Source organism: Egretta garzetta, unplaced genomic scaffold (assembly GCF_000687185.1).
Source record: "Egretta garzetta isolate BGI_Z169 unplaced genomic scaffold, ASM68718v1 scaffold219, whole genome shotgun sequence".
Taxonomy (NCBI): Eukaryota; Metazoa; Chordata; class Aves; order Pelecaniformes; family Ardeidae; genus Egretta; species Egretta garzetta.
Window position 1 is genome coordinate 527,512 of NW_009260671.1, and position 13,992 is coordinate 541,503.

At 53.4% G+C, this 13,992-nt stretch overlaps 1 protein-coding gene across 2 annotated transcripts in view; it reads right to left on the bottom strand.

The window, feature by feature from the left end:
- Positions 1-584: 584 nt before the first annotated feature.
- The window catches only part of TTLL4 (tubulin tyrosine ligase like 4), a 25,970-nt gene continuing 12,562 nt past the window's right edge, over positions 585-13,992 (bottom strand). For both annotated transcript variants that reach the window (XM_009645685.2, XM_035901106.1), the window contains exons 8-19: positions 13,067-13,261; positions 12,904-12,986; positions 11,721-11,849; positions 10,957-11,079; positions 9,430-9,528; positions 8,729-8,863; positions 7,868-8,005; positions 5,909-6,011; positions 5,183-5,393; positions 2,833-2,903; positions 2,181-2,263; positions 585-1,356 (exon numbers count right to left, since the gene is read on the bottom strand). In XM_009645685.2, coding sequence (XP_009643980.2) covers positions 1,215-1,356; positions 2,181-2,263; positions 2,833-2,903; positions 5,183-5,393; positions 5,909-6,011; positions 7,868-8,005; positions 8,729-8,863; positions 9,430-9,528; positions 10,957-11,079; positions 11,721-11,849; positions 12,904-12,986; positions 13,067-13,261 — 1,512 coding nt within the window. In that variant the 3' untranslated portion in view covers positions 585-1,214. The remainder of the gene's footprint in view (positions 1,357-2,180; positions 2,264-2,832; positions 2,904-5,182; positions 5,394-5,908; positions 6,012-7,867; positions 8,006-8,728; positions 8,864-9,429; positions 9,529-10,956; positions 11,080-11,720; positions 11,850-12,903; positions 12,987-13,066; positions 13,262-13,992) is intronic.

The following is a 13,992-nucleotide window of genomic DNA, read 5'->3' on the forward strand; positions in this document are numbered from 1 at the left end:
CCGCTTTCGGCGGCTATTTTCAGGTGCTGGAGGGAAGCCGAGGAGCGATGAGATTGTCACCAGGGAGACCGGGGAAACAGGGCCCGGCTGCGGGCAGCGGGGGGCTGCGGGGAGGGAAGGGCTTTCGGCACGACCCAGAGCAACCCCGCTCCGAGCAACCCGCCCAAGTGCCCAGCATCATTCCCCTGCCGGGCTCAGGGGACATAACCCGAAATGGGCAAGGGGCAGCTCAGGGGACCCAACCCTTCCTTCCCTTGTTGTGGAGCTGGGCTGCTCTGTCCCCCTTGGTTAACCACCTGCAGGAGAGACCCCCAGCACCTGCGCTGGAAGCCACTCCCCCACGCAGGGGACAGCAGGAACAATCCCCAGCTGCGGGAAGGACAGAGGAATGGCAGGGAGGCGGCACAAACCCTACACTTCCATGGGATTCCACCCCATGGACCTGAAGGGGTCAGAGAAACAGAGGCAGACAGAGGCCAGGAGAGCAGCTGAGTGTTGAAACTTTTATAGAAATCCTTGAGAAACAAAGGGAAAATAGAGAGCAGAGCCCAGGAGAAGAGCACCAGCCTGCAGTCCCCGCACGCACACTGCAGGGCCCCCCAGGAGACCCGACAGCCTGGAGAAGATGCTCCCTCCCTGGCAGCCCTACTGTCCCCCCGACAAACCAGAGCCACGCGGGTACCCATGGTCTCTCTCGAGCAGCGAGGTGCAAGCCCGAGGCTTCCCCCAGGCCCCGATGGCAGGGGAGGGCAGGACATTGGCACAGGCATCCAGAAAGGATGGAAAGGGTTGGTTGAAAGTCTGGAGCCCTGCTACGGGACAGGGTGCAGGAGCAGACGCGGCTCCCAGGGGCTCAGGACAAGCACACGGAGACACAGGCAAGCAAGGGCTTTGCCCAGGCTGGCTGGGGAGGGGAAGGCCAGGCTAACTCCAAGCTCAGCCCGCTCCCCCACAGCAAAGAAACCACCACCACCACGTCAGGCCTAGGACAAAGGCCAGGCAAACTCAACTTCCTCAGGCTTTGCCATTTGTTTTAAAAATGGGAGTCACACAGCTCCCCCATTTGCCCAGTAAAACATCCCTCTTTAAAAACAGCCCCACAGGCACACGTGCAGCACAGGGGGCTCCCAGAGTCCTTGCTCTCCAGAGCCAGCTCCTGTCTCTTCCTTTGAGGTAGGTTGAGGTGTCCCCGGGGAGGGACAGCAGCTGCTTGGTCACATCACCAGGGCGGTGTCCGAGAGGCAGCCAGCAGGTTTCTGGTCGGCTCCACCAGCGCACTTGCTGAGAGGTAAGCTCTGAGCAGGGCTGGGCTCCAGGCGACTTGTCAGGTCTTCACCGGCTGAAGGGAGGCGTGCGCTGCAGGAGAAAGGAGACCCAGTGCTGCTTAGGGACAGTGAGAAGGGATCAGAAGGGCCACAGCGCCACATTCACCTGTGGTATCATCACACACAGGCTCAGAGACGAGGCTGCCAGGCTTGCCTACTCCATCCCCCACCCTGGGCAGCACCAGTCACCCCAACAGACATCCAAGACAGCGATGAGACTTTAGGGTCACAGCTTGATCTCCCTGGCTGCACGCAAACTCAACTTCATCCTGGCTTGGGCACAGGAGCAGGGTTGCCCTTAACACCAGAGACCAGGGGCGTGCCTGCCCTCCACTTTGGCTCACCCAGGTGAACCCCAATTCTCCACTACTCTGCAGGAGGCTGTTGGGGCTGGCAGCACCCATCCTGCAGCCCAGCTTTGCTCACGGAAGCAGTCAGAGTGCAGCAGCCCTGGAGGCCTTGCTGCTCCCCCAGCCCACGCTGAGGCTGAGAGCCTCTGCTCACCACTGGCCACATCCAGAGCCCACAGAAATGGCGCGGGTCCCTGTGGGGAACATCTTGTCAGTGTGTCCCAACCACGACAACGCCAGACATCACCCAGTCCGGCTGTTCTGGGCCTCACTCCCACCCAAGCTGGGCGTACAGTGCCAAGGAGACATGCCCAGCCGCACAGACATCATGCCAGCCCCACCAGTTGGCTCTCCGGAGAGTGGAGGCTGGCTTCAGAGCCTGCAAGCCAACCTGCTCCTCTCCCTGTAAACAAAGCCGCTTTCCCTGCTGCCAGTTCTCTCTCAGGACGCCAGTGCTAAAGCCATGCTGTGAACATCATGCACGTCACGGCCAGTGAAAACTCACCCCTGTCTGCCCAGTTCCAGTTTGCTGAAGCCATTTGACTGAACGCTGCTCTTCTGAAGGAAGAAAGACTTTGGCAACGACCACTGCAAGAAGGAAAGACAACCAAACAGCTATTTAAGTCGTGGCAAAAATCTCTCAAGCCTGCTGGGCTCTGCTGTAGGCTGCCCTAGCATGCTTCAGCTTGAACTGCCTCACACTGCTGTGTATCGTCACTGCCACCAGACTGTTCCCAGAATAGCAAACAGAGCAGTCTTTGCTCTCTGCTTAATGAATCCCTCTGCTGTAAGTGGGAGCAGAGCATCTTGAGGTCAAAAGAGTGGATTTCTTTCACTGGATCGGCCTGCTGTAAGGCACAGGAGTGACAGACAGAGATGGCTCCCTCAGAGGGGGGAATAAAGGGCAGGCCAGGTGCCAAATATGTAGGGCTGCACCCAGCACACCCAAGGACGTTCACATATACTGTGTGGACTTTGTGTTGGTGGGAAATAGAGAAGCATGGACTTTTTCAGGACTCCTGGAGGCCTTGGCAGAGAGGGAAGAAGAGGGCAAACAGGTAGGGCAGGAGCTACAGGAAGCAGAACAAGCAGGCTCTCTGCCCAACTCTGCCAAAGCAAACAACTTCCTCTCCCTAGCTTACCCCAGCCATACGCACCATCTGGCCCAAATCTGTCCCTGCCCCGGTGTGGTACCCTTTGACACACCAGTTCTTCAGTAGCTCCAGACCTGGGAAGTGACAGAAAAGACAAGAAGCGAGAATGAACAACCAAGTTTGCAGAGAGCTAAGCCTTCCCAGCTCGGAGCACACAAATATGCAGCACAGAGTGAGCTGACCGGATAGCCTGTGCTGCGCAAGAACTGCTTGAACACTTGCCTGAGCCCCAGCAAACACGGGGTAAACCGAGGGCGTTCACCCTTTGTACGAGCAAACAACAGTGAGTGCCAGCATGTGGGCTGCCGCAGCGGCTGCTTTCCTCCCAGGGAGCCAGACACACCATGCAGCGAAGCAGGGAAACTGGGACAACGCAGGATTTGCCGAATTAGACCAGACTGGCTGTTCCCCTGAGCCCGGTGCCTGCCAACAGCAGCACCTGATTTGGGCTGCACCTGTGAAAGTTCCTACAGTGCAAATGTAGAGCAGCTTTGCTGTCACCATCCCCTTTCCCAGAGGAGGGCAGCTCAGGCAACCTCCTCCTTCCACAGGACCGATCAGCTGCAGCATCCCAGCGCATCATCTCCTCCCTGGGTGGATCCATCCGGAGCTCGATGTGGGTTGAGACCTGGTCTCCATCCCTGGCAGAGGGCGAGGCTAGCATGGACCAAGCTCACCGGCGGTGTGACTGGAAGGGACCATTCCTTCAGACATACACAAGATGTGCTGCTCCAGAGCACAGGGAGGTCACCTTGAAGCAGAGCCATGTGTCCAGCTCCACTTTCTCCAAGGCTTCCTCCTGCCTCCTGCTAGCTGTCCCCACTACAGCCAAGCTCCCTGCTCTCTACTAACCCAGAGATTTTGGGAAATCCAGGACTGGTCCCTTCCCATTTTCTTTTTTAAGAATCTTAGAGCCACAGCACAAGCTAAGGTGCCTTGAGATTTAAGAATCAGCAGAGCAATGGTCAGGAACTTGATGCTGTCCAGCTGGGGTTACTGTGATTTGCTATACGATACCAGTCCTGGCTATAGGAGGAATCCTTGCTGCCCAAAGATTCTCCTCAGTGACCTTTCAGTGAGCCCCAGGACCTTGAAAAAAAAAAAAAAAAATCCCACGTGTTGGGGGCCGAGGGGAGCAGGGCAGCTGGGCAGCCCTGCCCCAGCTTTGTGCACCAGCCCAGGCTTTGCACCATGCTGTCTGGCGAGAGAGGAGGGCTGCATGGAACATACGTCAATGGGAAGGGGCTGGGGGAGGTTGGGTTTTGCTCAGAGGTGAAGGGCAACAAGGGGGTAGAGCAAATCTTCTTGCTGGGCTGCTTTGGGAAGCTGGAGCACTGAACCAGGACCCCGGCCTGAGCAGCAAAGCTCAGGGCAGCACTTCAGTGCGGATGATGACAGGACCTTTCTTCCAGCTGACAGGAGAGCATCCAGCAAAGGTATTAGCGAGGCAAAGGATGACACATGCTGACAGCACAGCTGGAGAGGGCTAAGAGGTTACTGTCTCCCTGTGAAAGACAGTTACCAACCCCTTTAATATTTGCTTTAACACCAGTGAAAAATGACAAAAGCATTTTTTTTTTTCTCTGCATGACAGCCAGGCTAGGAGCACACATACGGTCGCCTCAGTAGAGGGCTGGCTCCTGCAGAAGCCTTTCCAGCTGGATCAGATGCTGGATGGAGAGCCATGAGCCACAGCCTCTTTCTTTTTATGTTCTCTAATGCCTCACACTAGAGCTCACTGGTTCTCTCTCCTAAATAGCCTCTACTGCTACCCTGACAGAGAGCACCCTGGGTGAGAAGGAATTGGTCTAGCCCAGCTGTGCCTCATTAAAGGATGTTTTTTATTAAAAAACAGAGTTGTGTCCTGGAAAGATGGAAAAGATAGCTAGATTTCTAGTGTTTAGCAAAAATTCCTCTGTGTGCACGCTGACAGTTTTTCATCAATTAGAAAGCAGCAGGAGACCAGGGAATAGGCCCAATTTTTCCTTTGCTTCACAGATCGCCTGTAAGGAGCAAAGCCCAGTGACTCCAGCTGTTTCTCCCTCAAAAGAGGGCAGAGGAACGCAGTAAGCGGCCAGAGCTACAGCCTGAAGGCAGAATCCCAGCCTGCTTCAGCCCCACAGCACCTAGAAGTTCTGGTGCTACATTTACCAGAGCAGTCAGCATCTCTGATCAACTCAGAATAAGCTTTTTGTGATATTTGAAGTAGTCTGGGAAGGTAACACATTTCCTGTGCCTAGCATACAGGCAGGCAGCACCCCCTCAACATGCATAGCTCAGAAGTCTCCCATGACCGCCGGCAGGCAGCCTGCCTGACTCAGGTGACCGTGCCAGGCTCTTGAACAGCAGTTACCTTTGTGTTTATTCAAGTAGTATTTGAGCTCCCACTGAGTCACCAGGATGTTGAAGTAACGAGGCTGCTCAAAGAAGCGCAGGTACCGCATGGAGATGTGGGTTGGGAACACCCGTTCGAACTGCCCACGCCGGGAATACTCGTCCTCTGTCTCCACTAGGATGCGAACATCATCTGGGGTCAGGATGTCCAAGACAGAAGAATAAAAATCCTGCAGACAAGAGCAACCCAGGGTCAGGGAGAGCTGAACTACATTTTGTCGGTCCCCCTTCCCACCACCCCACTCCTCAAACCCTCTCAGGCAGAGGCCTCCATGTGTCTGAGATCTTTAGGACACAGACCACATGGGAAATGAAGAAATCTAGGCTCAGTGGTGACATCAATGCTGCACAGAGCTGAGGAGACCCCCAACTCTGTAGCCCAACCTCTCTTACAGACACTGCCAGGTGGCACACAAGCAAGTGTCCCTGCTAACCTGCACCTAACGTGCCCCTCAGCACGTGCCTATTTTAATCTAAAGATGAGCCAGCGCAGCAGTGGCTTAAGCAAACCAAATTTATTTTTGACCAGCTGTTTTGTAACCCACTGGAGCCCAAGTGCTCCCCATCATCTGGCTGTCCCCACAGAGGGACACAATCCGACGAGGGGCAAGGGACAGACATGTGGGACTGTTTGGGACAATGGCTTGTCAAGATGGCGCAAGTATCAGAAGAGATTGTGTCATACCTGGTCAGGTATCTTCTGCGTCAAGTAATAGGCCTTCTTCATCTTCTCTGCTATGAAATGCTCAGATGCTGGCTTGCGCTTCTCCTTCAAAGCACTGCCCAGACTGCAGACACAAGAAGAGGCAGCAGAGTATTTAAGCAGAGAAGACAGAGTCCTGTCACAGCAGAGCTGCTCCCAGCAACTTCCGCGAGAGCAGTGACACCCTCAGGAAGATGCTGTGGAGGAGAGAACACTTTCTCCAAGGATTTCACTAATTCTGAGATCAGTGAGGCACCCACAGCCTTGTGCATCAGCACAGGACCCAGGCAGGATGTGGGCAGGGAAACAGGGAGGGCTCTGCCAGCTCTTCGCTAAGGCATTTCAGCATTCCTTTATCCAAAAGGTGAACCATCACCTCACACCCACAGAGGATGCAAGAGAGCCAAAGACACACTGTGACCCAATTCACAGCACCTGAAGCCTGGTGTGATCTCACATTTACAGCCTGCTTGGAAGGCAGTTTCCTAACAGTAACAACCAGGCTGGGGGTACGAGTGCTCGGTATGGATACTGTGCAAGGAGAAAGGAGAGAAGTTAGATCAAAAACTTCGTCCTGCAACATCCAAGAACTCTCAAGACTCAAATTCAGCTCCAGCTCCACATGCCACGGGAAATCCTGGCCTTTTGTATGATCTGACCAGCAACCATCTAAACTATTCCAAACACCCCACTGAACCATTTGGGGATGCCAGAGTCTGGGAGATACTTGTCCAACACCTTTTAACACTTATATCAACACAGCTAATTTGTTCTCCTGCTGCAAAAATAATTAGTTGTGTGCGGATCCAAATAGGGAGAGCAGAGCCTACAGGCTGTGCTGCATGCTGCTTGGGGAACATACGGATCTACTGGAATTATGCCCAATTGCATAAAAAAAACCCCCTTCATATCCTTCCCAGGGCAGGAGATATGGTTAAGCAAGCTTGCCCCTGGATGCAGGAACTCTGGTAATGCACCATCCAAACCATGTTAAGGATCTGCTTAATCCCCTGCAGGTCCCTCGGAGGACACCTGCCCTTCAGCACCTCCGTTGCAAGCCATAACCGAGCGTGTGATCAAAGCGCCGCAGATGAGCTGGCGAGAGCTCCCTGGCTGGAACGGGCCCGCACTCCAAGCTTCTCCCTTCGCTGAAGGCATAGGGCAGGCAGAGGGCAAAAGTCCCACCTTTTGGTGTGCCCATACATCACTGCGTGCTGGTGCTCATCCCAGCAAGCTGCTCCTTTGGTGACATACAGCCAGCAGCCACTCTGCTGCAGGGAACAGGTCTGGTTTCCCTACCACGGTCAGGTTTGAAACCAGTATAAGCCCAAGCTGCGGTGAAACACAGAAGGAGCAGGGGCCTGAGTGGACACATGTCCAGGAATTAGCCTTATGCAAGAAACAGTCATGTTAGCTGCAAGGTAAGACTGTGCACACCCCTACCCATAGGTCTATAGCCTCTGACACCTGCAGTCCTGCCTAAGGAACAGATCGCTCCAGCCTTTGGAAAATAACAGGTGCTCCTCTTGCTCAAGGCAGCAGCACGTCAGCCCTGGGGCAGAGGGTAAGTGGATCCAGCCCCAACACAGCCAGCCAGCCCTCCAAAGCAAATGGAGAGGCAGCGTGGCTCAGCATCGCATTAGTTCTGGCAGGGGGAAGTAGGAGAGAGCACAACTCAACTAACTGCAGAGCAAGCACAAATTACACTGGCCTCACTTCCAACTATGGACCTGCAGAGAGGACATAAATCCTTCTGCCTTGAAGAGACTGCCTGGGTATCTGGTTCCTGCGATGATGCAAGTCCCTCAGACCCATAGCTGAAGGACCAACAAGCACGGGCTCTCAACAGCATAGAAACCAGCCTTTGCTGGGCTGCAAGCAGCCCCCAGATGAAATCCCCCAAGAGAAAAGCCTGCCTCTCTGACAGAGAAGGGGCCTGACCTGCATGTAGAGCCACTTCTTGTTTGTGGCCCTGAGGTCACACTGTCCGTGCTGGGCAGAACGAAGCCGGCAAGGTTGAGGAGGTCCCGGATCATCTGGCCCTTGATGCTCACGTCCAGCGGGGAGTTGGAGTGGAGGCTGCGGGGAGGAAGCGTCACAGCAGTCTGAGTGCTAGAATGGAGGTTGCAAGCCCCAAGGCCCTGAGATCACTCCCTGGGTTAATACCGACTAGGATACGGAACAAAGCCTGCCCCTTGCCTCATCACAAACATCCCTGAGACATCAAGAGAACAATCCTGACAACAGCTCTTTGAATGGGGGCTCCCCACCAGAAATGGTTCATTTCACCACCTCTTCCCAGATTTGCTGAAAACTTGCAAATCCATCCCCAGAGCCCCATCTGAGATCACAGCTCTGTGTCCAGCTCATGCCCATCCACTCTCGCAGACCAGAGAGGCCGTGCTCAGATACACCGCAGCTCCCAGCCCTGCCTGCACAGCCGTTGCTGTCAGCAAGCAAGGAACAGTGCACAAGGCAGTGGAGCCGCTGATCACTTCTGCCCACACAAAGAAGAAATCTGTGCTGTCAACCGTTCCTTACATGACACATCCCTCCTTGGCCTTCCTTTTTTAATGTACTCTTCCCTGGCTCTAGCTAGAGCATGCCCAGCAAAGCTTTCTGAGCTGCGGATGGATGTTGCTTTTGCAGACAGGGAGAACTTTGATTCCTGCAATCTGGAGAGGGAGGCTTCAAAGCCCACAGTCTCTCTGCACAGAGCGCAGAGGACATCACAAGACAAATTCACTTTGTGGTAGAAGAAAGGCCGTTATCCACTCTGCTGTGGCTCAGAACCTGCTTTACCTTGGGGAAATGTTGACCTCTAAGATCCAGGGCTTGAGGTTTTCGTCCAGCATGATATCAAACCCAAACAGCTCATGGCAACAATACGGCCGCCGCACATACATCTTCACCAGGCTGTTCACATAGGGCTCAGATCTGCAAGCAAAGGAAAAACCACTTGTTTCCAACAGTCAGTCAGCAGAGCTCTGGCTGTTCACAGCACACGCTGCTGGTTCTGAGAGGATATGCAGCCACATGGTGCGGGAGCGAGTGGGCTGAGAGATCAACGCAGGCCTGTAAGCTGTTACTGCACTGTGTACGGATCCAGCATTGCACCCTGAGCATCCCTGCCCTGTCAGGCAGGATGCACCTCTGAACACAAAATCCATCCTGCACCAGAGGACCTTTCTTCTCAGGCACTCTGGCCAAGCAGGGGAGTGGGTGGCAAGCTGGACAGAGTGTCAGGTACACTGCACCCTCCTGGCCTCCCTTCCTGCACTGCAGGCAGGCACGGGAAATGTAAGGTCTATTTACCCACTGCAGCTACCGCAGCATGAGCATAAGTAATGGGATGAAAGGAAGGATCCAGAAATACTGAAGCCAACAGCAGTGGTAGCATTTAGGTTAAGAGCAAAAGGACCAGGCTGAGAGAGACCTGGAGAGTCAGAGGGTCCAGGGTACACCCCACAGCCAGGCACAGAACAAGGGGTGCCAGGACTCACGCAATAATGGTTTTGATAACGATGTCCTTAATCTTCTCCCAGATGGCCTCGCTATTAACTCCCTTCTGGGTCAGGTAACTCCAGAGAGCTTTGAGTGCCCTGGGAGAGAGAAAAAAAGGAGGTAGCTCTGTAGCCCAGCCCTGCTAGGGGAGTGAAAGCAGCAGACGGGAGCCTGGACAAAGCTCTTCTCTGGCACAGCCATCCTTCTGCCATCCTCAGACCCCTCAGCTCCCACTTGTTGCCCTCTCCAGCCTAGCCCCTGGTTTTTTAGGCCCAAGCTACTAGGAGCATGTATCTGTCATACACTTGTCCCAGCACTGGAGTAATAGGTCCCAAATTAGCACATGAGCAAGATATGTCAGGCCCAGATCTTCTCTTCCCTCCCCCTCTGTGTCCTCAGCAAACCTCCCCTTCCTGCAGGCCTTCCCCCGCAGCACTGCAAATCAGCTCCTCTGTGTCCTCAGCAAACCTCCCCTTCGTGCGGTCGTCCCCCCGCAGCACTGCAAATCAGCTCAGCAGGAGTCCAGCAAGACCCCAGTAAATCTTTTAGCTAGAGCCATTTCACTGAGGCTTCGGGGGTGGAAAGACATTTCTGAAAAATGTGGAGAACAAGATGGTAGGGGGGAGTGTCTCTGCTTTTATAGGAGTTTCCCACACCACACCAAGTGCTGCAAGCTCCTCTGACGCTGAGCCAAGGATGCTCAGATGTTGCTCAAGTGAGACTGTGTGGCTAATGGCCAGGAATTCAAAGGTCACACTTCCTGCATACGAGATGGAGTAGATTACAGCCACTCTCATCTTTAACGTGGGAGCAGCCAGCTTTGACTTGTATGGCAGTACTGAAAACCCACGCAATCCCACCCCCATGGGATTTCAACTGCTGGGGGACAGCAGACCCTTCTCAAAGTCCCAATGAAGGAACAGACCACTGTGCAGCAAGTCCAGGTCTGAGAAAGCAATCCTATCACAGCAAACCACCTTCTACAGCTCCCTTTCAAGTGAAGTAGCCCTGCCCGGGCCCATGAATTGAGAACTCTATCCTGCACTATTTTTAAAAGAGTTCAAACACCGCTGTGGAATCAGGCCTGGGGCCTCCACAGGGAAGTCAAGAGTGAGATGGGCAGAAGCTCCCATCTAGCCAATTTAAGCATCACAATTACCCATTTAAGTTCTACAGCAGAAAATCAGATTCTGCTTTAACCACATCCCATCAGCCCCGCAGTGGGGCAAGGGGATGAATGACCACAGATGAGAGTAGCATTGGAAGCAGGGAATGGCACAGACTCAGGCAGGATGAACGGCAACCACAGCCCAAGCAGTAGTGGACAGGATGAGTCACAAGCCAGGGAGATTGTCCAGATTCCACTGATACTAACCCATGCTAAAATCACTCTGCTCCTCCAGTTTCCCCAAGCGGGAGCAGACAATACAGGAAGTACCTTCAAGTTTGGGGTTAGAATACTGAAAAAAGGGGGAACTTAACAGGGAATAGAAAGAACTGCCCTGTGCCCTAAAAGCAGCACCTACCATTTGTGTCCCTGACAAGCAGTCTCATCCGAGTTGGACTTGTACTCCGTATTCTTCTTGTTCACGCTGTAGTTGGTCAAGTGTACAAACTTGTTGCTGAGGCTCTTCATCGAGGAGGAGTACCTGGAGGAGGCAATAGGAGCACAAGCAGTCTGAGCTTGAACCGGCTGCCCCCAGGCCCATGGGGCAGGCAGAAACTCTGTTCTTGTCTTGGACCACTCTCAGCCACCCACCAGCCCTGCTGCCTCCCTTCCACAGGCTGCCTGGAGCTCTCTGTCCCCACAGGTCCAGAGCTGATGGGACAAAGCATGAAACACAGAGCAGGCTGCCTTGGGGCAGTGGGATGCAATCCCACCCTGATAGCATGTCCTTAAGAAAAGACCAGAGCATTGGTGAGCAAAAGCACTGACAGAACTGCAGCAGCCCAAGGCAACATAGTCAACACTGGAAAAAACATCTGTTTCTGGTATGCCAGCTCTTATGCAATATGAAGCACAGACAGCATATTTTGAGAACTGCTTTACACTGAACTGATCTTGCCTTGGGAAAGGTGGACAAACGAAGGATATTCTCACATTCCCTTTCAACACTGTCACCTGCAGTGACCATGTGTTCCCAGACTGCTTCTTAAGCAAGCAAGCTACAGCGTTAAGCATCACCGTATATGGGATGACTCCCTCCTGCCCCAGCTGAGGCAGGTACCACAGCCGCACGTGCCTCAGTGCTGAGGCAGCCCCCCAGCACCACCGTCCTGCACAACCTACTTGCAGCTAGCAAAGCGAACCAATCCATCCTTGAACAGGTAGATCCTGAGGGGATCATAGCAAGTGACGTAAACGTAGATCCTCAGGTCAAACTTCTTCCCACCAATGAGGTAGGGTTTGTGCAGATATCTGTGGAGGGGAGCAAGCACCGGGAGAGGGTTATGATTTCTGTGTGCAGGAACACCTCTAGCCCCCACCTCAGCAGGCTTGGCAAAACCAGGGATCAGTGCAGAAGCCCTTTTGCACAGCATTTCCAAGTTAAGCAGATCACAGTCAAAATGAGAGAGAAGAAAGCGCTCCCATGCACTGGGAGATCCTGCAGCAGATGAGCAGTATTCCCTTCTGCTCAGTTCCATTTTGAAGATATTTTCCCCAGCTCCAAGGCACCGTAGCTTTTCCACACACACAAGACTGATCACAATATTCAGGAACATCTAGGACATGCAGTAGGCCACAGATGGTTTGGTTCAGTGAGCAGAAACAGTTGGAACTTTTCATCAATGATGATTTTCCATAGAAAAATGATTTTCCATAGGAAAGCTTATCACTTTGCATGGGAAGCAGATGAGGGAACAGACAAGCCAATGCAGCAGTTCCCTGTCTGCCCAACACCAGGCAGTTTTCCTGCCCTCACAAGAAGTTTCCCAGAAAGCAGCCTCAAAACAAGAGCTATTCCATTTTTATGCAAGAGGGGAAGGAGATTCTGAAAATCCTGTTATTTTAAGAAAACTTTTGACCAACACCACACACAGAGCCTCTTGCTGACCCATTCTAACTTGGATAAGAACAAATCTTTGATGACTGCCACCTCTTCCCTTGGACTTCTCCTCCCACTATTCTTGTGGGCACTGGATAAGGTTTGTTTGCCTCCAAAGATGCCAAATCCCAGAGTACAACACAAACGGGAGCAGGATCACAGCAGAGCTGAAGTTGATCACTTGCCAGACAGAAGCTCCAGAAAGCCTGTGGAGCCAGCTTGTACCCAAGACCTCAAAAATCTACACAGAGACAGCAGCACTCTGGTAAGCCCAGCTGCAGCTGACAGAGCTGTCAAGAAGTTTCTGGATGCAAATCAGGTGCTTCTGCTCTGCCACATAGTGGCAGCAGCCCAGACCTGGCCAGAGAGACTAGACACTAGGAGGTCCCACAGGCTGTGTGTTCAACTTTGTTTTCCTTCACCCACCTCTGTACCAGCAGCGGTCTCCTTTTGGGGAGCTGGCTCCATTTGTGGATGACCTGGATACCAATGCCTCTTGCTGATGCTGGCTGCAAAACACAAACAAGAAGGAATCAGATCTCCCTGCAGCTACAATGGGACAGAGGATTGAGCTTTGCTTTGCACTTACTGGTTTCACAATCCATTTCTGGCAGCTAGCTCCTTCCTCCCACGCTTTCCTGAGTAATTTGATGTCCTGGGGCAGGATGAAGGACTGGGGGAAGAAGTTAAACTCCTTCTTTCCACAGCGAGCCTGCATCTTCAACAGATTGCGCCACAGACGGTCCTTTCTCCCAATTTGAAATGAACCGGGGAAGTGGTTTAACTAGAAAGGAACCCAGATGCGGTGAGATCTCCCTGCTTCCGCATCTCCCTGTCCACCCCTTGCTGCTCCCTGGCAAGAGGATACATCCTTTCTGAACACAGTGCAGGGTAACGCTCTTTGCTCCCCTCCCAAGATTGCACCAAGACCGGACCCACCTGCTCCTGAAGCTTTGCAGCAACAAACGCCCACACGACAACCCACACCAGCTACAAAGCCAGCAGCTGCCACCTCGTCCCTTCTGATGTCTGAGTGGCTGCAGGGCACCAACTCTTAGCCTTTGAGCTTCCCCTGGCAGTATCACCCATCCCAGTGTTTTCCCACTTGCTTCTAAATTGTATGCCAGAGCCCTGCCCGTGCAACACAAGCTATAGGGACAGAAAGACCCCACAGCAGGACAGGAACAGGGCTGGAGGCTACCTCAAGACCAAGCAGTTTGGAGTATCAGGGCTCTCCAGAACAAACATGTATGTGTGGCAGATATCAAACCTCTAGTGCCTCGCATGTTCCCTAAGCCATGGGCCACTCCTGACCCTTTTGTGATGCGAGTTGGGTACATCATCCCCTCTGGCTGCGCTGGCAGGGAGAGCACTGTCCCTACCACTCAGTTCTGCCAGAGGAAGGACTGCTTTAAGCAACAGTGACTGAATTTAGACAAGCTCACAAGTGAAGATGGCTTGGCTACAGCCTCAGTCTGTACAAGAGCCACCCTCACAGCAGGGATGCTCACCCAG